This window comes from Caloenas nicobarica, chromosome 4, assembly GCF_036013445.1.
Source record: "Caloenas nicobarica isolate bCalNic1 chromosome 4, bCalNic1.hap1, whole genome shotgun sequence".
NCBI classification, from domain to species: domain Eukaryota; kingdom Metazoa; phylum Chordata; class Aves; order Columbiformes; family Columbidae; genus Caloenas; species Caloenas nicobarica.
In genome coordinates, this window is record NC_088248.1 from 47572160 (window position 1) to 47595598 (window position 23439).

Genomic DNA, 23439 nt, shown 5'->3' on the forward strand with positions numbered 1-23439 from the left:
GATTCACTCGAAAGTTATACAGCTAACTTGTGATTGCCCCATGGGAAAAAGAGGTGTGAAATTCCGAATACAAGAGTTGTGGTTTTGCTGCCCAGCAGTAAAGTGTAATGGGATTTGTCTGGAGTTGACACAAAGAGACATCAGTGAGGAGGCTGGAGTCAGGGAGAGAAAGCAAAGTGTCGGATGCCAGTACTTTTCATATGTAGGCTATTTTCAAAACTCTTTTTCTGCTCAGTCATTTATTTCTTATGGTGTAGTTATTCAGTATGGCTGGTGATCTCTTGATTGTCACTTAGTGTTTACCAGAACTGTGAGCTGTGTATGTGTACTGTGGATATAATACTGTTCACCCCATAATGAGTGTGTTGTCTGTAAAGCAGATGAGAATTGGCTCAGAACTGAAGGTAGCTCTTCGTGGTGCAGACCTTGCCACATGTTAAAGAGACCAACAACTCACCTGAAATCTGGCCTATGAAATCACAAGGGCCTGGTGACAGGGGCCACCATTTCTAGGATCACCCAGGTCTTTCCTATTGTATTTTACCATGTTCTCAAAGGTTGTGAGTACTGAGTTAAGGCAGATACAGGCTAACCTTCTCAATAAGCAAATGCTGCAGTAAAACTGGCAAGTGTGGCATTTGCCAATCTTAATATGATTAGGATTAATATTTGGTCTGACTGTTAACCTGGGGGTTTTTTGACAGCTTTACTTCTTTAGTTGGCATTTGCTCATGAGGGTGAGCCTGGATTTTTTTTTTTTAATTATTTAGTCACTCTTTCTCAACCCACCTGTGCAGCTCTTGGTTTCTCCATAATTTTCTGTATGCTCTCAGGACTAGCTGAGAATTTGCAGAGACCTGTCAAGGAAGCCTCTTCTGAATTTCCCAATTCAACTGATTTTTCCTGAAGGGTTTATATGAAGCTGCAGATACAAGTTGAGACATCCACCCTGGACAGATTGCGTAATAGTGCATCCTTTCTTTGTAATATGCAGCATGTCACACATTAACCAGGGCTTATGATCAAATAGCATCCCTCTAAGACACTGTAGCAAGTTTGTCTCTGTATGTTCATATATTTTAACTATTTTCTTCTCATTTCCTGCTAGAAGAAAAAGAGCGTATGGTAGGGATCTTGTATAGCTAGCAACAGCTGAAAAGGATTTTCAAGGGAGTATTCTTAAGATAGGACTCTAGGGATATTAGGTCATTGGCTACTTTGTTTATTCTTCTAAAAATGTTAGTGTTTGGTAAACATGGCTCATACTTTACAGCTCCTCCTTGTGGTCAAGCATCTCAATGGCTTCTCAGAACCCAGCAGCAAGCAGACGGTGTGAGTCTGCAGACCCACCTGCTGTCAAAGCAGCCTGCCATGGGCAGCCCAAACCTACAGAGGCAGCTGAACCTTTTCCTCTCAGACAGGTCACTGACCAACTGACTACTCCTGCCACATGCGTATTGCCCATTCTTTTATTCCACCATGTATATTAGATTGCAGTTCAGTGTTAATTAAAGCAAGCATCTGATACACTTCAGGGTTGTTCTGCAAAGTCTGATCATCAAACTTTTCAATGTGACTGAAAATTGCATTGTGGCTAGGAACCATTTTACTGAACTCATGGACATCTATTCTTTTATCTTCAAATACTCTTTTGAAATGTCTGTAGTTTGTTTGTCTATTTGTTGAAAGTGCATTGCATCCTCCCTAGTGAAAAAACAAAGGAGGCCACAACACTTATTTCTATCAGAAATAAAAAGTCATAGTCATTACACAGTCTATATGGATGTACCTTGAGAGCAGCAGCAGTTCCTCTGCTTTTTTAATTGTGAAAAAAATGTGCATGTAGCACAGTCTCAAAATGCAGATTCTGTTAGTTTAATTCACAAAGTTTATTCTTGGTGTTTTGGTGAATGTTACTGCAAGGAAGTCAGTCTAACCAGAATCGTGTTTGTGCTGCATGGAAAGCTACAGAATGGAATCAGCTTCTCAAGCAGAAGGAAAAAAAAACCAACAGTGCAGCAAGGAAGTGACAGGAAGCATTTTGGTGAGAGTGTTCATGGAAAATAGGTGAAGCCTGAACCTGATACAAATGAAAGTATGTGGATGCTACTAGAGGTGCACATCAGTATGCTACTTCAGATCTCTCTGTTGTTCAATGTGATATCAGCTCTTCCATATGGATGGCAAATGTTACAGGTCCTACATCCTCATGTGAATAATGCTGCCCTATCAATAAGGTTGCACCAATTTAGAACTACTGCATATTTGATCTTGCATATCAGATTTCCAAAAGGTTGCCCTCTGATTTTGCTTTTACAGTGCTAGATGTACTGTCGTGCAAGCACCATAGCTACTAAACTCTGTTTGCTCATATAAAATTGCAGGCACAATGTTACTGATGCAAAACCTCATGTCACATTTGTAAAATGTGTCATAAAACTCCAAAGGCTTTTCCCCCATGTTAAAATCAAATTTGTTTAATATCTATTTGAAACTCTACAGGCTGTTTTAAATTAAGTACCCTAGATTGGGTTCTGTTCACTTTGGCTATTTTACTGTAGCCATTAATCTAAAACCATTTATTTATTGCTTTGCATACACTCAGCATGTCAGAATTTGGAAGTTATTCCAGCTCTCTTGTCATGTATCCATATTTGCACCAGGGTGAAATGAGTGCTATGTATCACCATATCAGAATCGCTGCATTTCTCACCCACCCACTCTGCAGGGCAAAGTTAAGTGTACAAGTCACAGCATAATATTGACTTCAAGTTTTTAACTTCTATTTTTCATGCATATTTGCAGCTTCTTAGAGACTATTTATTTTAGCATGCCAAAAGTGAGCTTGAAACTTTACAATATTTATGTTGGCATTGCTAAGATTCTTATAATAAGAAGTGCGTAATCTAAAAGCATTTGAAAAATGCACAATGAAGTTGAGAACGTATCAATGTGGACTGTATTTCCTTAAAACTCTGGAATTTTAGAACCTTCACAATGTTAGTAGCAGGCCTCACTGGGCAGTAAATCTCTGTACAGGGTAGGTGATAGATAGTAAGCAATCTTTATGATAGGGGCCGTGCTATAGTGTTTTTCCCTTAAGTTCCCTCTGCATGTTTGCAGTGAGAGCTGGTAGTTATAGCCACTAAAATGAAAGTCTGTTTGCAAAGCAAATATATGTTTGGACACTCTGTAATATACAAAATAATTCTAAATAGAGGTAGCAACTGAGGTGGAAGGCTATCTATAGCAAATAGATAGGCTGTCTATAGGAAATTGTGACCAAAATGTTTTATTCAAGATAAATTTTATTTATGGTTTGGTTGGTTGGGGTTTTTTTGTGTCACATGTTAAACATGACAAAAAATTGTCAATTTTACAATATGTTTTCCTCTCTAGGATCTACAGAACTGTTTTCAAGAGCAGATACTACTTCAGGGCCAGGTGAGGCTTCTGGAACATCGTGTGCAACAGCAGCAGTTAAAAATTATACAGCTTTTAGAGAAGAAAGAGGTTCAGTACAGTGACAGAGGAGATGAAAACAGTGTCATTGACTTGGGAGGAAAAAGACAGTATTCAGGTTAGAAATGAAGCTATTCTTTTCATTTCCATTCGTTGTAATGATACCCAGAAGCTTTAGCACAATTGGGCCCATTGACTTATTGTTTTAAAAGCTCATAGAAAATTGTTTGTTTAAAACACAGTGTTCAGTTTTTACGTAGGCCTGCTGCCACTGGGAAAAATTGTTAATGTCACATGGGATGAACCAAATCAGGATTTAAGTGGTTTATTGATTTATTAATAGCACTTAATTTAAAAACAATCAGTGGACAATAAATTCAGAATAAATATCAGCAATAAAACAGATAAAAGCCAATAATAGACATTTTTAAATGGTTAATAAACAGTTACAGATTTCTAAACACCATTCTTTGACCAGTCTCACAAATTTTAACCCACAGGGTCGGTTCACAGTCACGCATTCACTGGGTTGTGTGGGTTACAACCAAACACCAACTCTGTTCCAATCTGTGAAGTCCCCGAGACATCTATATTTATACACATAAGCCTGACAGAATGACATCTGCATCTCAATAATAATGTAGCTCAGGACATTACAGCTTCTAAAATACTGGTTTTAAATTGTTTTTGTAATCTCACCAGCACCCTGGTGGTAATCTGGTCCCTCTGCAGTGGAAGAAGACTAAGGGTGTTAGCCTGTAGTAGCTGGAGTGAGGCCCAAACTTCTGAAGTAATAAAACATCATCCAAACCAATGGCTGGATTGAAAATACAATTTGGGGGTCTGATTCTTGGATGGTCTTCATTTCTAGTTGTCCAGTGCTGGAGAGTCTAAACTTCTGTAATTTTTAATAGCTTTGTTTGGATATACTTGTAGTGTTTATGCTAATCAAAGAAATCGCAACATATAACAAGGCATCAAATGTAATAAAGCACCATTAAAATGAAATTAAAAGCAGTTGCAAGTCTGACTTTAAATTTTAGCTGTGTATTTATGTATTCAGCATCCTGGAATACTTTCTTTTTATTATTATGGCTGACTCATTTGTTACAGGAAAATATTATTAAAACCCCGTTTAGCTGAAACGTATTTGTCCTTTCTTACCATATGCCTGGGTTTGTTTTCTTAAAAAATGATTCTAAATAACAAATTAAAAAGTCTAAATAACAAATCTAAATTGTTCTGGTTTTTGGTGATTTTTTTCCATTTTTTTTCCACTTTCCTTATAGCTTGGAAAATGCTTTTCTCTCTTGATACTGCATTATTTCATTTGAACTACTGCAGCAGTTTAATTCCAACAGAGCTGGATAGTTTGGGATTAGATAGTGAGGGAAATATTCCACATCATATACACCTGCTAAAAACTAAAATATGCTTAAGTGTTTTGCTAACCTACTAAGAAAATAATGGATAAGAAAAGCTATTTTCTATAAGCCAATCAAACATTCTCTAGAAGGACAACTTAGCTGCTATTTAAATCATGTTTTCTATTAGAGTTTATTCAAATCCTGGCATAGCTATTTGTTTCAGTATAAAGTGTTTATTTTCTGTGTCTAATCTTCACTGGCACTTTCACTGAGAAGAAATATAATAGTTCAGAAAGTTCCAAACTGTCCTGGAAGTTCAGCCAACATGTTCATAAATGTTTCAGGGAAAATCTTACAGTTAATCAGCCCTACCTTTGCCAGGAAAAACAGAAATGTTGAAAATTATACATCTTTCCTGTATGACTGCTTGATGGTAGATTACATATAAACAAAGAACTCCTTTCATTTCTTAACTCCTAGAGGAAAAAGATAAGATTATACAATTACATTGCTGTTGTATTTTCATGAGCTCTGAATTTTGTCATTGCTGTGAATGCTGATTAGTCATTAAAACCAATGGAGACCAGACTGTAAATAGTATCAAGCTGAAGTGGAATCACTTTACATGTACATCACACTTTTGGGGGGTAGTCCTATATATTTTTGCATCTATTTGGTACAAGGGACAACAGTATCAGGTCCAGCAATTGTTTCCCTTTTCTAACACTGGTGATTCCATGCTCTTGTTTTTGGCAGTTCTCTTGTGGACTTTCTGGACATAAAAGTACATCTTTGTTTTTAGAGGTTACTGTGGGGTTTATATGCAGAGTAGTGATATGATTGTAACAGGATTCTAATGTGGATTATACCATTGTAAATTAAACGTGACAACACTTAAACCAGAGGAATTATTTTACTAGTCAAATGAAAACAAAAATGATAGTATTTTATGGTGGAAGAAAATTATTTTAAAGAAATGACAACATAATTACAGCTCAATAAAGTTTTAAAACAACACAAATACAAGTAGGTGTGCAAAAGTCATAAAAATGTATTTGCAGAGGCATTGCTTTTGTGTTAGCCCGGTTCATATGTGACTCTTATATGATGTGACTTGATTTCTGTTATTGACTTGATTTCTGATTTTGCCAGTAAATACAGGACTAAAAAAACCTGTCCTGTGAATGTTTTGTGAACAGATTGTGCAGAAATCTACAATGACGGCCATAAGCAAAGTGGATTTTATAAGCTGAAACCCATCCAGAGTCCTACTGAATTCCTTGCCTTCTGTGACATGTCTGAAGGGGGTGGTTGGACAGTTTTTCAGAGACGTTCTGATGGCAGCCAGGATTTTGATAGGTAAGTACTAGAATTAATCATTAAAATTGGAAGCAAAGTGGAGAAACAATATACCAGATGGAGCTAAGTTAAATCCTAACTTCAGAATCATATGAGTAAGTTGTTACCTCAGATAAAAGGGAGGAATGGTAATTCTGTGGGACAAACTCCAGATGAGAGACCACTGCTGGCTCTCCCTTCTGGGAGACATCTCTTCTCGTCTTTTCTGACAGCTTGTGCATTTTACGTGAGGACACTTCAGTGTCAAATGCATTAACAATGGTTGGAGCAAGAACTGGTAATGACAAGTGAAGGACTACCTTGTCTTTTGCAAATAGTAAAAACCTAAAAAAGTAAAAATGAAAGCAATCTGCTTGAACGAAAATACCATCAGCAAACAAGTATGAGAGAAACCCACCACACAGTAATTTGGAGCTTATGGTAAAATTCCTCTAGGAAAGATAAGATGGGTGAGAACTTGATTTGTGAACACCTAACCTCCTTGCCTTTGCCAAGACTTAAGCATTTTGGGGAAATGTCCAGAAGTGATATTTTTGGTGTTGTGAGACTCAAATATAAAAACCCACCAATATTTACAGATATTAGAAGCAACAAGAAGGTTTTTAGAGCCTCCACTTTGCCTAATTTGCTTTTCACATCTGCATCCTCCTGTGGATTTGTATCTTACCTGTGTTTATAATTACTGTAACTAGCTTTACAATACCCTTCTGAAACAGAAGGAATCCCCAGAGAGGATGAAAAACTGCAATCCAGCCAACAAAACTTTGCTATTCTTATTTTATAAAATATGGTCGGATAAGCTACAGAAGCAATCTGCAGCAGTTTACAATTGTCACTAGCACACACCACCCATTCTTCATCCTTTCCAGAGACTACCAGCTACTTAAGCCTCAGAAGCTGCTTTCTCCTATGACTGCCTGTCCACAGCCAAATACTTTCACCTGTTCGTTGAAGTGTGGTTGCTTCTTATCAAGGAAATAGATCATGTTTTTGTCCCTGTTAGAACGTGGCATGAAACCAGAGCCCCTGAGAAAGTGTTTCAAAGCCACTGTAGACAGGGAACAAATTCAATGCTTTCAGTATACACATTAACTCTTGAAAATACACACCAGTATGAGTTCAAAAATTGTTAGAATCAGTCAAATCAAAGCTAGAAACAGCTAGCAAAGACCTCAATTTGCAAAATTATATATCCAGCTGCAGGATTTTCACAGCTTAATCAAATCACTGAAAATAAAGAAACAATGCTTGTGATACATGTACACATTCACTTAGATCACCTGGATTTAACCAGGAAAAATGTTTTCACTTCGGGTAAATTGTGCCATACCACAGATTGGACTGAGCTAATACGTTTTCTTCTGGTCATAAAATCTGTTAATCTTAAACAACTTTGAATATACTTCTTAGCTCTTCTTTTTGGACTGGGATTCAGTGAGCAGTGCAGTGTGGAATTCAGCCTTTCACATGTGAGAAATAGAAGTAATTCTATGAAAGATCATAAGATAATGAAGTCTAAAATATTTGTTTATTAATGTTCCAAGATATAATGCACCCACAAAGAGTTCAGCAGTGGACTAGCAAGATGATCAAGGCCTGGAGCCCTTGCCCTGTGAGGGCAGGCTAAGGCTTGTTCAGCTTGGAGAAGAGGTGGCTTCAGAAGAACCTGACAATAGCCTGCCTGCACCTACAAGGAGGTCACTGAGAAAACAGAGCAGTTTGAGAGCTCGTTGAGTAAGCAGGCTCTTCACAGTGGGGTCTGGTGGGAGTATGAGAGACAAAGTACGGAAGTTGAAACAAGAGAGGTTCAGGCTGGATGTAAGGAAAAACTTTTTCCCTGTGAGAACATCAGCAGGTTTCCCAAAGAGAGTGTGCAGTCTCCATCCCTTGGAGGTTTCCCAGACCTGACTGGACAAGCCCTGAGCAACCTGGTCTGATCTCATGGCTGACTCTGCCTTGTGTGGGATGTTGGACTAGATTACCTACTGAGATTCCTTCCAGTTTGAATTATTCTGTGATCTATGATTGTATGATAAGATAAACATCCAAACAAACTTGCTTTTTTGATAAATTAGTAATTTGTACTCTTTTCAGAGTCTGGACTGACTATGAAGAAGGCTTTGGAAATTTTGTTTTGCCAAATGGTGAATATTGGCTTGGAAATAAAAATCTTCATTATTTGACTAATCAAGGTAAGATTTGTATTGTAACAATAGTCTGCTATTGTTTCTGCTTCTTCGCTCTTTCTGGGTCACTTTTTGTTACCCTTTTTGTTAGCATACATTTTGAGTTCTGTTGTTAGTCTGCCTGAACTTCACCAAGTTTCAGAACAAAACACATCAGAATATGTTTTCCAACAAAAGGTTCAAAACTGTTGTGGGGCCAATGGCATGTGGGGAACCCCTGCAAAACAGGGAACAGTAGATAGAGGAGTATACATGAAAATTGTTGTCTCTACCCATTTCACAGTCAGCATTATTAACAGTCCAGAGTCAGGCAGATGCTGTACCAATTCATTTAGTACAGGGCTTTACATGGCTGAATAGGCCATTACATGAAGGTAAATCTAGGCCTGTCCTGTTGATTAGGCTAGTCTTAGAAAGCTATTTCCATCTCTCTAATAGTCACTGAGTCCAAGATAACTTCTGTTTTGCTGTAGAATGCTGCATGTACAAAACTTAGCCGTTGACTTAGCCAGCTAATTCATCTGGAAATAACTGCCACCTGGATGTGGTCTTAGTTTAACTTTTATTTTCAGAGTGCAAAAATCTAATTTTCTTAGGTGTATGCTTATTGATTGATTCTCATTATCTTTTCATTACTACCTCATATACCTTACTAAAATATAAAGCCCATAAGGCCATTTGGTTTAGATATTTTTTGTCTACACTTGAAAATTTATATTGGAATATTTCTCAAATTTTCTAAGCTGAATCAGGTGAATAAATAGAAAGAATAGCAAGATATGCTTTAATATACATAAAGAAGAGAAACCCCATAAAATATTCTGTGATGATAGAGATAAGATACATGATAAAAACATAGTATTTTAATCTTCTACTATAATACTCTGTTCTGAAAAGTAGTGAGATAGGCTAGTTTAACCAAAATACTTTATGTTGTTATTTCTTAAGGGAACTATACTTTAAGAATTGATCTAACTGATTTTGAAGGAGAACGGCGTTTTGCACAATATGCAAGATTTGGAGTTGCAGGTGAAGAGGTAATGAAATATTAAACAATGACTAAGAGATTTTAATGACAATCACAGGCTGCCCAGGGAGGTTGTGGAGTCTCCTTCTCTGGAGACATTCAAAACCCGCCTGGACGCTTTCTCGTGTAACCTCATCTAGGTGTTCCTGCTCCAGTGGGCGGATTGGAGTAGATGATCTTTCGAGGTCCCTTCCAATCCCTAACATTCTGTGATTCTGTAGACAGACAGTAAATGTAGAAGACAACAAATGTACTGATTTTCATAAAGGTTTGTGTAGAACCTTATTATCATATTTTCTTTCTTACAAATGCTTGGAATTTTGAAATATGTAATAATAGTGGTCTACATTGATACATCAATCTCACACTTTCTGTGAGATGAATGAATCATTTGGTTTAGCAGCCATGGATAAAAGCAGGTTTTCTATTTTTGTTGATATTACCAACAATAATGGTACATGGTGTTCTCATTTGTTATTATGTACTGCAAACTGACTCTAATATGGTTTTTATCATGTCATTTATACATAAGGTTATTGTCAAATTTTACCCTTGGTAAACATGACATTTCTGAGCATAAAAATAGTAGCAAATAGAACAGAGGAGTTCCCTCTTTGTGATTTCACTCTCTGATATGCTAAAGGTTAAAGACATACAGGAATTCCTTTTTTTTCCCTTTCTTCACATTTTTCATTAGCATTCTTATGAGATGAGCTGTGGTGAATACTCTGGTACAGCTGGTGATTCCCTTACTGGTGGATTTCATCCGGAAGTAAAATGGTGGGCTGATCATCGAGGAATGAAATTCAGTACTAGAGACAGGGATAATGACAACTATGAAGGGAACTGTGCTGAAGAGGAAAAGGCTGGCTGGTGGTTTAACAGGTATTCTGATTTCATATCAGTATTGTCAACTATTCTGCTTCATGCATATTCGTACAATAATAACACCACATAGAAAATAGGATTGGCATTGTTTGTTACATTTGCAGTCTGCCCTTGACCCCTTCCGGAGACCTTGGTGCTGGTAAGACTGAGACCCACCTTAGAAGGCTTTAGTTGTCTTTGTTATCAGATAATAAGAAGATAATTCTGCCCCTTTAAGGTAACCAGTGTTTACACAAGTAGGTCATGTAGAGTTTGCAGATGTATCCCTGTTGTACTTCATTCTTGCATTTCTCCTGTGTTGCACTAGACCAGATGTGGCAGTACTGCAGAATATCTGACAAGTTAAGCTAGCGACAGGTTATTAAGCTTCATTTTTTTCACTTCAGTTCACAGCATCTCACTCTTGTTATTCCTTCTATATCAAGATGGGAATGCATCCATTCAGTTTCTGTCAGTGAGCATGGCTGGACTGAGAGGAAGATTTGTTTTAATTAGGGTTCAGTAAAATAATTTTAAAATCCTACTTTCATACAAAATACCAATTAAAAAGGAAAGGATAAAACTGCTAGCCTTAGCAGTGTCTGTATCAGCAGGTATGTTCTTTCCCTTGATTAATTAGATATATGTAGCCATGAAGAGAAACTATGTGATTTAGCTGTGTAATACAGAGATTTAAAATACAACCCAGGAAAGCATATTACTCTTACTGTGATCTCAGTTCACTTGGCAAGAGCTGCCAGGCTGGATCAACTCCATTGTTTCTCTCTGTTGTGTCATCCTTTGTTTCTATTTTTTAACTCCTCATTTTCCAAATTCTGTTTCCATATGTATTCTGTTACCATCTTAACTGATATCATGTAAATGTTAACTCAATTAAATATTTATTTTAATACATTTTAACATGGATAGTGTGTCAGCAGAATGTTTGAGACATACGGAAAAAATCTCATGTTTTTTGCAGTTCTTGCAAACGCTAAGATATAAAAGGGAAAGGCAACCGTATTGATCTTTTCCCATGAAATCAGAACTTTAGTGGATTTAGAGGAATATCTAGACCTCAAGTAGCATAAAACTCTGATATCATGCTGTGGAGTTCATGAGGAGTGAATCACCAATCACTTTTAGTCAACTGACTACATTTTTTGTCTTTTAAAAACTTTTTTTTTTAAATATTGGATTGGTCTGGATGAAAGAATGACCCCTTTGCAAAAGTAGCTGTATGGCAGAACTTGACAGTTATTAATACCTTGTAGTTGGTGCTACATAACTACTAAAGATAGCTGACTCCTACCAGGCTAGTTCCTATTATGGCTGTGTAGCTCATGCTCTTGAAGTGACAGTCTATCTGGATAATGAAAATGAGTAACTAATAGTGTTATTGCACTGCCTAGCTACTGACTTTTTTATGCTAAGCCTAACATAAAACTGAATACTGCAGAATATTAGAAATTTTCAATATCCTTAAATCCTACCCAAAAAGAACAGTTCTGGCAGAGAAAGGAAAGCACTCAGAACACGTATTTGTCATGCACGGATTAGCAAACATAGAAGGAATTACTGCTCTTGGCTGGTTTGTATAGGAGCTCCCAGCTATGAAGGCATTTTTTATAGGCAGCTCTATGCTATCTGGACTAATGAAGTACAGAAATGCCATGATAATATGAATATCAAGGGATGTGACACAAGTGAAATGACATGGAAGTAGCTCAGATCTAGTTCGAAGCCACTGGTCTTGCTCCAGCTCAGCACTTGTTATCCTGGACTTCAAAAAATGGCCTCTCTGCATTCTTTTGTAAACAAAGCTCTAGAACAGATTTTTGGCTTGGATGTAAATCCACAGAGCTGGGTTCACTCTGGTACTGCACCCAGGTCATAAGCTTTCCTGCATCCAGGGCATTGCAAAGGTCAGTAGGTTCATAACTGGTGAAAGAAGAGCTAACAAGTCTAGTTGGACATGGGCTTATTCTCTCCCCAGCACTCCCAGTTTTAGTTACACCGTGCATGGATGATAACAGTGGGTCTGCCAGGCATCATGCTGGGGGCACAGATCTCACTGACTCAGGATTCCTGGGGACAGCATATCTACAACCATGTGAGGCCATACCGGAGTCAGTTGGTCCAGGCAGAATTCAAACAGTTCTTCTGGGAACCAACTCTTCACATCTGTCCTACAGTTAATATATCATTCAGGTAAAATGTCCACAGATAGTTGTGAGTTGTCTGTACTCTTGACACTACTGCCGTGCAGTTTTTTACTTTAAAAATTAGCCTGTCAGAAAGAAAGGAAGAATATAGGCTAACTTTAAGGTGTTTATTGAGTTGTGAATAATGAATATTGCTTCAGAATATCATAACTATAGTCACATGCCAGTTGTTTCTTTAATATGTCCAGTTACTTCAGACAGCATGCAGTTGGTTGCTGAATCCTGTACATTTTTGCTATAGGTGCCCCCCAGCACTAATTAGAGTTGTTGCTGGCTCATGTTCCTGTTGACAAAATCATGATTTGCCTGCTTCCGTCAAAGGAATGAAAGGAGTTCAGGTGATCTAGATACCTCTTAGCAATTATGATTCTTCTAGTGAAATCTGTGGTTTAATTCAAAGTAGAGAGAGTGCCCACTCAGTGCAGAATTTGTATGGCTAGAAAGATTATGTCAGCTCTGATACAAGTTTGTCATTCTCAGAAACTAAGTAACTTTTAATACCCACAGTTTATAAGCTTTCAACCAGCATATTACCAAAATTGAGCTTAAAAAATATAAGCAAATGAGTAAGCATATATATGTGAGAATTTTCCTATGAGGTTTTTATCACAGTTTTTAGTTCAGTTCTCAAAAACTGTTGTTAATGAAGTGTAAGCAAAGCCAAAGAGACTAAGGTTTGCCAGTAATGATATCAGTAAGGTTCATTTGGACTGTGTTCTCTTTGCATATTTTCCTGAAGTCTGCTTTTGAAATCCATCATGGTGTTCGACAGCTAGGTATTAACAGCACTTACAATAAAATACTGAATTGGCAGATAAACCAAGCCGATTCATTATGATGTGCTGCAGAAGAAACAACTCTTTTGCTCTCCATATAGTCACATAATGATCTAAACTTCTTTCTTGTAAAAACCAAATGAGTATCAAGGTTGTACTGGTACCTATTCAAGCCTTTTGGGTTTTGCTAGAGGTTTTTGTTTGGTTGAGTTTTTTGTTTCTTTGTTTTAACCACTGTATTTAATGAACTGTAAGAGCATTTCTGCTTCAGCATGTTAAAGAACAACAACAAAAAAGTACTTTGTATACTCAAATATAATGTCAGCTCTGGTGATTCAGTGAATTGGTGTACATATGTTTAATTAGCTGTCAGATTTCATCTATTTGTAACTAGAAGTCTCCAGCTGAACAGGCAAACTGATGGTGGTGTTCAGGTTCTGTCATGAAACACCATGTGGGGTAACTGCAGGTCTTCAGAGGGGTTGCTCTGGTAGAACAAAAAGCAGAACAGTATTTCTTGCGTGGAGTTTTGCCTGGTGCGTGCCCTGCTGCCACCCGGGACCTGAACAACTCTGGAGTAATTCTCAACTGGAACAGATTAGCAGGCAAAACTCAGAGAGCTGGTCATGTCAAAAATGGGGTGGAAAGAACAAAAACAACTTTTGTTTCGAAGAAGCTAAGAGCACTTGCAGTTGCGCCCTAGTTAAACTGTTATTGTTTGGATGCACTGAAGTCCACAAATGTGAATTTTTGCAGCTGTCAACTTGGGCTGTTACCAACATGGCGAAATTTTTGATTCGCACAGCAACTATTACACAAATACTTGCAGCTTTTCGGCAGGTGGCCTCATTTCTGTTTTCCTTTACTTTCCCACCAGGTGTCACTCTGCCAACTTGAACGGCTTGTACTACAAAGGCCCCTACACTGCAAAGACAGACAACGGGATTGTGTGGTACACTTGGCATGGGTGGTGGTATTCTCTGAAATCCGTTGTCATGAAGGTCAGACCAGCAGACTTTCAACCTAATATTGTTTAAGTATTTTATTAAGACGATTTATCTAGTTAATCTTTTAGCAAATCAATCCAGATTAAAACGGATGGGCAGGTTTTTTGCTTCTCATCTGTGCACATATAAATTCGAAATAATTCCTCTGCAACCAGTAGTTTTATGAGATGCAAATGAGAAGACAATCTGGCCTATGTATCTGTAGATACAAATACTAGTGCTAATATATGTACAGGATTTTTTTTAAAGGCAGGCACTCATCTAGGAATAAGGACATCTTCATCAACATGGAGAATTTTTGGCTTCTGCAGTAACTACAAATCCTTTCACCTTTAAAAAAAGCCAGTATTGTCATTGTGTTGTCTCAAAAATGAAAATGAATTGTCCTTATTACAACCAAAACCCTATTTAAATACAAGCGTAAGGCTCGTTCGCTCTGTGGATGGAACATACTTTCTTTGGAGTAGTTCAAGGCTTTAGAAGTGAGTTGCATGTAAATTCCTCTGATTTATTTGTTGCATGTGTTGTGTACATAGTATACAAAAAAAGTAGAAAGGATGAGGCAGGGAACTGAAGGAAGAGAAAGGATGCTACCAGGCTAGAACCACTGGAATCCAGCATACAGAAGTGGGTTGTCTATAGTTGCTGAAGCATTTCTAGGGCTAGTCACATGATTTCAACCTAATGTTTTTAGATGGTCAGTAATTGTGCCTTTCTTCTTCTTGGTAACCATTATGCCTTCGTTGGTTTTTTTTTTTTGGTAACATTTGGTAACAAAAGGTGGACCTTAACTTATTGGCATTTGGAGTTTACCAAAAGGCTAAATAACAGAAGCTGCAACTAATTCTTATGTGAGCTATGCTTTGAACATAATGCATGTGTAGAGGGAAGAGTTTTTCTTGTGCAACTAAAATCTGGCATTTTAGAGGTTGTTAGTGCTTGACTCTATAAATCTTTCTTTATGTATCTGTTAGACTCCACAATTGTCCAAATTTGAATGTCCTGTTCAGTCCCTTCCAAGTGGTTCTGCCTCTAAGCCCATTATCTTCTCCTTTTCTAATGTTCTTGTCTTGGCTCCCTGGGCTTTCCCCCTTCACAAGCTGCAGCTCCATGTTTTTCTTGTACAAGAAAAATCGTCAGAAAGACTCTGCCCACTCCTGGCTTTTGTGTCTAGCTCTACAATAGACTCCAATAGCCAATAATAACAAAAATCGCTGATTAGTGCTTGCTGCCATGGAGAAGGTAGGAACACTCTCTAGAAAGCTCTCCCTTGAAATGTAACCCATTGCTGCTGAGCAGATGCAAATTAAAATTTTAAAAACCACACGGATCTGAGCTAAACTTGGGAACTTTTATTTCCCTGCTTTCCTAAAATAATTTTGCTTTTTTGGTTGGACTGCCAGTCTCTCTGCCTGTGTCCAAATACAGTTTTTGAACATGGCAGCCAGTTTCAGTCAAGCTTAACATAACTGAGACTAATTTTTGGCAATCTTTCAGTCGGTTTATAACTAAATTGATATGAATACAGGTCAGCTTAATGATAAATCCCTGTGTGGCCATTTTTCCTTCCATTTTCACCCTCTAAAACAAAAAGTTTGGCAAGAATCCTTGAAAGAATTGCATGGAATAAGGGAGGGAGGATGTGTAGAACAATTGAGGGGGGCGGAAAGAGAGGTTAATATGAAACAATCTCAGTCAATAAGATAAAGCAGATTGTGACCAAACAAAAAAAGATAATTAAGTAGAGAAAAAATGAGGTTCTGGCAGCTAAAAAGAACGTTATCATGTAAAATGGTGCTGATAAATATCTGCAGTATAGAGGTTTTGAGGTCTGTCCTTTTTGTGGTAATAGCAGGTATTCTAGATAATCTGGTCTTTTTCTAGATGTATCAGTAGATACTGTGCTAGAGATTTCTAGCCTATAGCACATCCCCATGCCCCTGCATCAGACGACCAGTGGGTAGCCCTACAACTGCTTATTTGGAACCTTGTTTAATCAGTGACACCAAATTAAATTCTATGTCTGACAGGGAGGCATACCATCATATATATCTGTGTGTATGTATAGATACATAGACTTATATACATATATATTCAGCATTCTACATTAAAACAGAGCATCTGATATGTATTTTTATCCAGTTTTATTACAGAATTTAAAATGGGTTCCTGTGTTATTCTATGAGCACTTCGGTAGGTATAGGTCATTAATAATATGATGGAAGTTTTGGAGTAGTTAAAAAAGATGTAAGTACAGTATTTCTCATCATGATTTTCAAATTCTTTTGCTACTCTACGAGGAGAAGAATTTAATTCTTTGCAAAAACATGGATGACATTATGTAGAAATTGTAAAAACACTCTTAGTTTTTCACAGAAAAATGGAAACATTAGCTCATGTATTTGGAGAGTATCAAGACAGATCATATTCCACATAATTTAAATAAAAGACATGGAAGATTTAAATACAGCAAGTTGGATCTCTAGCACACAGAAAAGGCTCTTAATGTGTACAAACTGCACTCATAAAATCTGCAGTAATTTTTTTGTTTGCTGAAGGACAAAACCATCCTCTTTGCTTACAAGAACACTAATGAAACCTTTCAGATGAGTGTCGTGGTTTAACTGGCAACCAAGCACCAGGCAGCTCCTCACTGACTCACTGCCCCAATGGGACAAGGGAGAGAATCAGAAGAGTAAAAATAAGAAAACTCATGGATTGAGACAAAACCAGTTAAATAGGTAATGCCAAAGCCACGCATAAGCAAAGCAAAACAAGGGATTCGTTCACTATTTGCCATGGGCAGGCAGGTGTTCAGCCATCTCCAGGACGGCCGGGCCCCATCATGTGTAATGGTTACTTGGGAAGAATCCTAACATCCCCCTCTTCCTTCTTCATACCCCTAGTTTTACATGCTGAGCATGATGTCCTATGGTCTGGAACAGCCCTTTGGTCAGTTGGGGTCAGCTGTCCCAGCCATGTCCTCTCCCAGCTCCTTGTGCACCCCCAGCCTACTCGCTGGTGGGGTGGTGTGAGGAGCAGAAAAGCACTTGGCTCTGTGTAAGCGCTGCTCAGCAGTAGCTGAAACATCCCTGTGTTATCAATGCTGTTTTCATCACAAATCCAAAACATAGCCCCATGCCAGCTACTGTGAAGAAAATTAACTCGATCCCAGCCAAAACCAGCACACTGAGTTAGGGTGCTTTTGTCATATTCTGATGTAAAACTTGACTCCCTTTCTCCATGGGAAATTCTAAAATGAAGGAGGATCAGTTCGTTCTTTGTACATTTTACTATGCGTTTATATGTTTATTTGGATTGAATGCTCTTCAGAACAAGGACTTCGATATCCTAGCTGTCTGAAAAGCATCTAGCATACTACCTACCAGCAATATGCAGACATAGTATTTAATTCGCACCATCTTTCTGTGGCCTTTCTTTGTGCAATAAATCTTTTTGACCACATGAAAAACACGTGAAGTGTTGTAATTCAAAATGGTGAAATAATTGTTCTCAAATATACAAATGCTTTATGTTCAAAAGGCAAGTTTAAATGGCTACTAGACAAGAGAGCACAGCTTGGAAAAGAATTATTTTCTCTGCCTAGCTTGCCTGTTAATATTAATTTATTTCCTCAACAGGTATGAACATGTTCTAAGGTAGTCTTTATTCTTACAAGATAGCAGAACAAAGGCCACTTTATTTGTTCAGGCATTAGACAGAACAATGTAATAACTCCCAAATAGCTGCAAATGAATGCATACCATTTGATACAAATCATATAAGCCAACAGAAGAATAAGAATAAAGGAAATAACAAGGAAAATGTTTTGTCAGTTGTGGTTTAATAAAGAACGTAATGATAGCTACCAGCAATGTGTAATCAGAAATGCATCTTTGTGTAATATTTGTTCAATGGAAGCACCTTTATATTTTCAGTTGTCTATTTCTGTTTTTTTCCATTTGCTAAAATTATTGGAGATTAAAAGAATGGAAACCACAAGCCCAGGTGAATTAAATGAGCAGTAAAAGAGCCTTATATGCTACAACATTTGTTTTCCCTAGAATGTCTAGTATGCATTAACAGAGCTGAGGTACAGCCATTTGGCCTATAGCTTTCTACTGGAGACTTCTCTTCAGCTCTGCTGCCCACCTAGAGCCTACCTCTCCACACCATTCCCAAAACTGTTACTCCTGACACCAATTCTTGTACCCCTTTTGTAAGTATAACATTTTGTTCTGTCAAAGCTATTTCTCACTGTTAGCAAAATGTTACACCCAGAAAGGGGAATTGAACCACAGCTTGCCACGTCTGTGGACATTCCTATCATGTGCATTTAGTTTTTTCCTCATTTGCTCAAAAAGAATGAAAATACAGATTTTATACCTTCTTTTTTTCTTTTCTTCAGTAGTAGGTTCTCTTTGGCAGTTGTGAAGGAGGTAGAAAGAACAGGAAAAGTATCCAGGGAGGTACTCTGTATCTAAATTTTCAAAAATATCGACTTATTTCTGTATTTTTTTTTTAATTGCCTACTAAGAGGTCAGCTTAGAAAGCAAAAAAATGGAGCTTTTCAAAACCAGGTGGTACTTTGAAATTAATATGAGCACATGCTTGCTGTTTTCTCAGAGTAGGTCTGAAAATTGGGAAATCAGCAAGGTTTCAAGCATTCAGCCAAAATCTGTATGCAATATATGCCCAGAGAAAGAAAAGTTAGAATTTTCTATTAGTTAAAGTGCTTGTTTAAAGATAATGTAAAACTTTACAGTGATAGTGGCTCTTTTATACTTAATTAGTTTTTTGTTGAATACATAGTGTTAATCCAAAAATAATCTTTTCCAAGCACCTGAAGGCCATCTTAACCTTTGTTTATTGCAGGATGAAATCCAGCATGTCATTGTTACATCTTCAGGTAACTAAGACAGTTCCTCTTAATCCTACCCTAATGTTAAATAGATTGCTTCAGAAACATAATGTTGATATCCAGACGTTGATTAAACAACCCTGGAGCCAAGTTCATATGTTTGTTTGCTTGCAGAAGAACCAAAATATAGCCTTCACAACAAAACACTATAGTTCACCTTTTTCTGCCCTTCCTTAGCAAATCATGAATACCTGTGTATGTTTCTTTTACCCATCTCCTGTAGAATCTCAGCTTCCATCCTTTCATCTTTTCTCCCCTTAATGACAGTCAGATCTTTAATCTTGCCCGTTAGTCATGGTTGGTGTAACTGTGCATGCCTGGCATGAGGAACCTGGGTGGCTCTGAGGTTCTGTAGGAGCTGAGCAAAGGCTCTGAGGAGCTAGATGGTGTCCTTAAGGCACCTAAAATGGCAGTTGGGTCTCTATTGTGACAATCAGTGTCCAACCTAGTTTATAAAACAGATTGGACTGAATTATTATAATGAATATGTCACCCAACACTGTGGGCAGAAAGATAAGCAGATTATTCTTAAAAGTGTATGGTTTTCTCAAATGATTACCTCAGTTTCAGTGCATCCAATTTTATTGTCCTTGCAAAAGGTCACAAGTAATTTTCAATCCATAGTCTCCCATGTAATTTCAAAATTATATTGCCATAGGAGCCGCTGGGCTGGCACTTTCTGCAACGTGATAGTTCATATTAAATTAGCTAAATGCAAACAAGTGACATATGAACAGACGGGCTTTTATGTTAGTGATATCCTGCACTAGATGGTGCTCTGTACATGTATTTTCTTAGGCAATACTATGTTTGTAAACTAGTACAAACATTTCTCCTGATTAACTTAATTACTAAATGATAGAAAATAAGTAAAAAAAAATGTTTCAGCTCACTTTTGAAATCATACATGAGTTCCTACGGTTACTTAAACCCTATGAAAATTCACAGCATCTAATTATCTCGAGGTATGGCACATTTATGCAGTTAAATTGTGGTCTCTTTAATTTAAAAAGCCTCGCATTACAAGAGTGGTTTGTATCTTCTGGTGATTTGCAAACAGAAACAAAACTGTGCGAGTTCCCAGCACTACCTGGACTAACATATCTGCACTGCTGTGTTCCTGCAATGATTCCTCTGCTGTTCTTCCCTGATGTGATCTGTTTCTATTTTTCACATCTCAACTACCATGAAATTCAAGGGAACTTCTACTGGAGTGAGGCCCATCTTTATATCATAACATAAATAATAAAGTGTTTGAATGTTTCTCGTGATGGAGAAGCTGAGATTTTATGAATGCTTGTGGCACCAGAAGGATGAAATAAGTGCTTGTGGTGTGGTGAATTCACTGCAGGGAGAGCAGGAAATCCATCTCCTGCCAAGATGCCGTACACCCATCTGGGATAAGCACCCTCCCTGAAATCAGTGGGTTGTTTATGTGGTACCCAGCAAATTTAAAATTCATTCTGCATGTAAGTGCTAGAAAGTCTTGCAAGTCTCACTCTACAGGATAATATCTAAGTTTGAATTATTGACACTTGAAAGATGGTCTAACATTTTATCTTGCAATGAAGGGGATGTTAATGATTGTAATGCATCTCCTTTTTCTTATTTCCTAATAACTTTGAATGACTCATTTTAGATATCCCATGGAAGTTTTTTAAAGAATGCTGATTCAAATTGTTCCAGTCCTCTGTCACTGAATCTTCTACCTCTGTTATACAGCATGCTTCATTAAAGATCTCGGCACAGTTCTCATCTATTCCTCTTATCGACTCTTTCTAATAAGGGGCTTAACAGCTTCTGAGTCAGTTTCACTACCCCCTCTGACTCAGTACAGAAATAAAGAAAACAGAAAAATCACACCCATCTGGAAGAACACGAGTCACACAACTTAAAATTTCTAAGCAAAAAGCTCTAGGGTACTGAAGGAAGGGCTTCCTTTTTCTGTTTACACAACTTGAAAAAAAGTCATTAATAACACAAAGTCATTAGCATTTGCAATCAATGATAACAACTTTAAATTCTACTTTATGTGTCTCTAACTCCCCAAAATTAAACTAAATCACCTGAGCCTCCAAACCTGGCATAAAAGTTTCATATATAAGATATTAACCAGATGCCTTCTCAGCTATGTATTTCTCAACTTCTTTTTTTCCTCTCCCCAAAAGAAGGAAGAAAAATAGTCTTATACGAATCAACTCAGTCCAGTAAAGTTACACTGGGGATCAGTTAGGCTTGTCATGTGCTCCTCACACAGATCATTTACTATCCTGAAGAAAACACAGCTTTAACAACAAAGCCTATTATTATACTTTCTCATTAAAAAAGTATTGGCCATTTTCATTATATAGCATTCTATCAGGAGTATAGCCCTGTAAGTCTACATGTGCTCTCTAACTGATGATATACAAATGATCAACAACCTTCTCCTTTGTTACCAGAACAACAAAAATATCTGCACTTATGTCCTGGTAGAGCTGGAAAGAGCTGGAAAGCAAGGAAGAGTTTACCCATGACATCTCAGACTGACTTACTGATGCAGGTGATAACAGGCTACATATACATTCTCTATATAGGTCTCACAATGTCTCTGTCATTTGTACACTAATTAACCCTCAAAATCAAAATTCAAGAGAAATTAAGACATCCTGTAGCTTTTCAAAGAACACCATCACAAAAGACAAGGAATGAGCACCAGGCTGTCCAACACAGGAAGAGTTCCTGACAGAACTTTTGAGGTCTTCTGGTGCATCACAAAGCCATTGTACAGAAAACATGGATTTCCTTAGAGAACACCACCACCATAACAATTTCAGCAGATGAAACAGAATTTATATGGATAATTACCTTTGTTTCTTACTTGATGGGCAGCTTCTTCATCTAAGACAGCTTTAAAACAATACTGAACTCTGTATCATAAACTTTGCTCATATAAAGCTCTTACCAGAGAATACAAAAGACTACCTGATTCACAAGGACACTCGCTGCATTATGATTCTTTATAATATCAGTGAGGATACAGATATTTTTGAAGAATGCAGTGGAAGCTGATGTCTGGCACCTGCCTCGTCTTTGTTATTCACCTCCTTTATTTTACCTACAGTATCTCTTTTCAGTTGAACAGTCCTGGAACCAAAAATGTAAAATGAGACTCAAGAGAAGTCAGCTGCTAATAAAAGGTTCCACTGTCCTTTCTTGCTGACCCACTAATTTAAATGCAAGCAACTCCAATGTGATACCAGAGAAAGCCTTCATTGGGGTGTATTTATGCTTACTCGTTAAAAACAAAGAAGTTTCAGCAGACTGCTTCTTGGAAATGTTGTGGCATAAATCTTCAGCTTCAAACATGTTTCTTCGATTATCTGATAAAAATAAATATTTTAAGCAAAGCCTATATTATTCTCTGAAAGAAAAAAGTACTGCAGTACTGTTTATTTCACTGCCTATTTTACCATCAAGGAGTCTAGTCGCAGTGGGAAGAGAATAAGTGACCAAAATTAAAATCCCTTCTCTGGGACATATAGATTTTGAAAGACAGAAAAAATCTGGAACCCTTCTGACCCATGATCTCATTTTCTTAATATGAAGAAGAATATAAACCACATGTATTCATAAGAAGTGAAACCTAGAATTTGTGTAAGAGTGAGATCGAATGTTTTTTCCATCAGCTCTGATTTTTTCTGCATAAGGTATCAAGTCACTGAACTCTTTGATACTCTCCTCATGTATGAGAGAAATAACCACTTTACAGAGCACTTTGAAACCTCCTCAGGAAACATGTAATTCAAGGACTATGTTTTAATCTATTACCTGCATAGGCTACTAGTTCTGTCTAATCCGTGTCCATAATCAGGAACCTTCAGCTTTTTCACTTGGATAAAACCTTAGTAGCAGCAGTTCTTAAACTACATACAACATAGGAACCAAGGTTAAGGCTTTTGTGCACTGTCTGCGTACTGGTTTAAGGTAGCAGAATGGCTCCGTTTCAGAAGCATTTTCCACGGTGATGGATTCAGTCTGGGAGGGGTGCACTGCACGAGTGTGTGAGGGTATATTTAAAATGCCCAGAGTTCTCCCTAAAAGATTACCTTTGCTAGCTTACATCCAAGCTGTGTATTTAAAGGAAATACGTGCTGACTATAGCAGAAGGCTTCGCTATACTTAGCCCTTATTGTCTTCAGTTTCTAGACTGGCATGATTAATTAAGGAAGTCTGCAGCTTCACCTTCCACAGAGACAGCCG

At 37.6% G+C, this 23439-nt stretch overlaps 1 protein-coding gene across 9 annotated transcripts in view; it reads left to right on the forward strand.

Annotated features, from left to right (window-relative positions):
- The window catches only part of FGL1 (fibrinogen like 1), a 79631-nt gene that overhangs the window by 13447 nt on the left and 42745 nt on the right, over nt 1-23439 (forward strand). For 3 of the 9 annotated variants that reach the window (XM_065633223.1, XM_065633224.1, XM_065633225.1), the window contains 8 exons: nt 3400-3580; nt 6029-6188; nt 8283-8380; nt 9323-9411; nt 10099-10286; nt 14147-14270; nt 19152-19185; nt 20258-20929. In XM_065633223.1, coding sequence (XP_065489295.1) covers nt 3400-3580; nt 6029-6188; nt 8283-8380; nt 9323-9411; nt 10099-10286; nt 14147-14270; nt 19152-19185; nt 20258-20439 — 1056 coding nt within the window. In that variant the 3' untranslated portion in view covers nt 20440-20929. Of the gene's footprint in view, nt 1-3399; nt 3581-6028; nt 6189-8282; nt 8381-9322; nt 9412-10098; nt 10287-14146; nt 16402-19151; nt 19186-20257; nt 20936-23439 lie in introns of those variants that run through there. The other 6 variants (XM_065633228.1, XM_065633231.1, XM_065633226.1 and 3 more) reach the window with 6 other exon arrangements.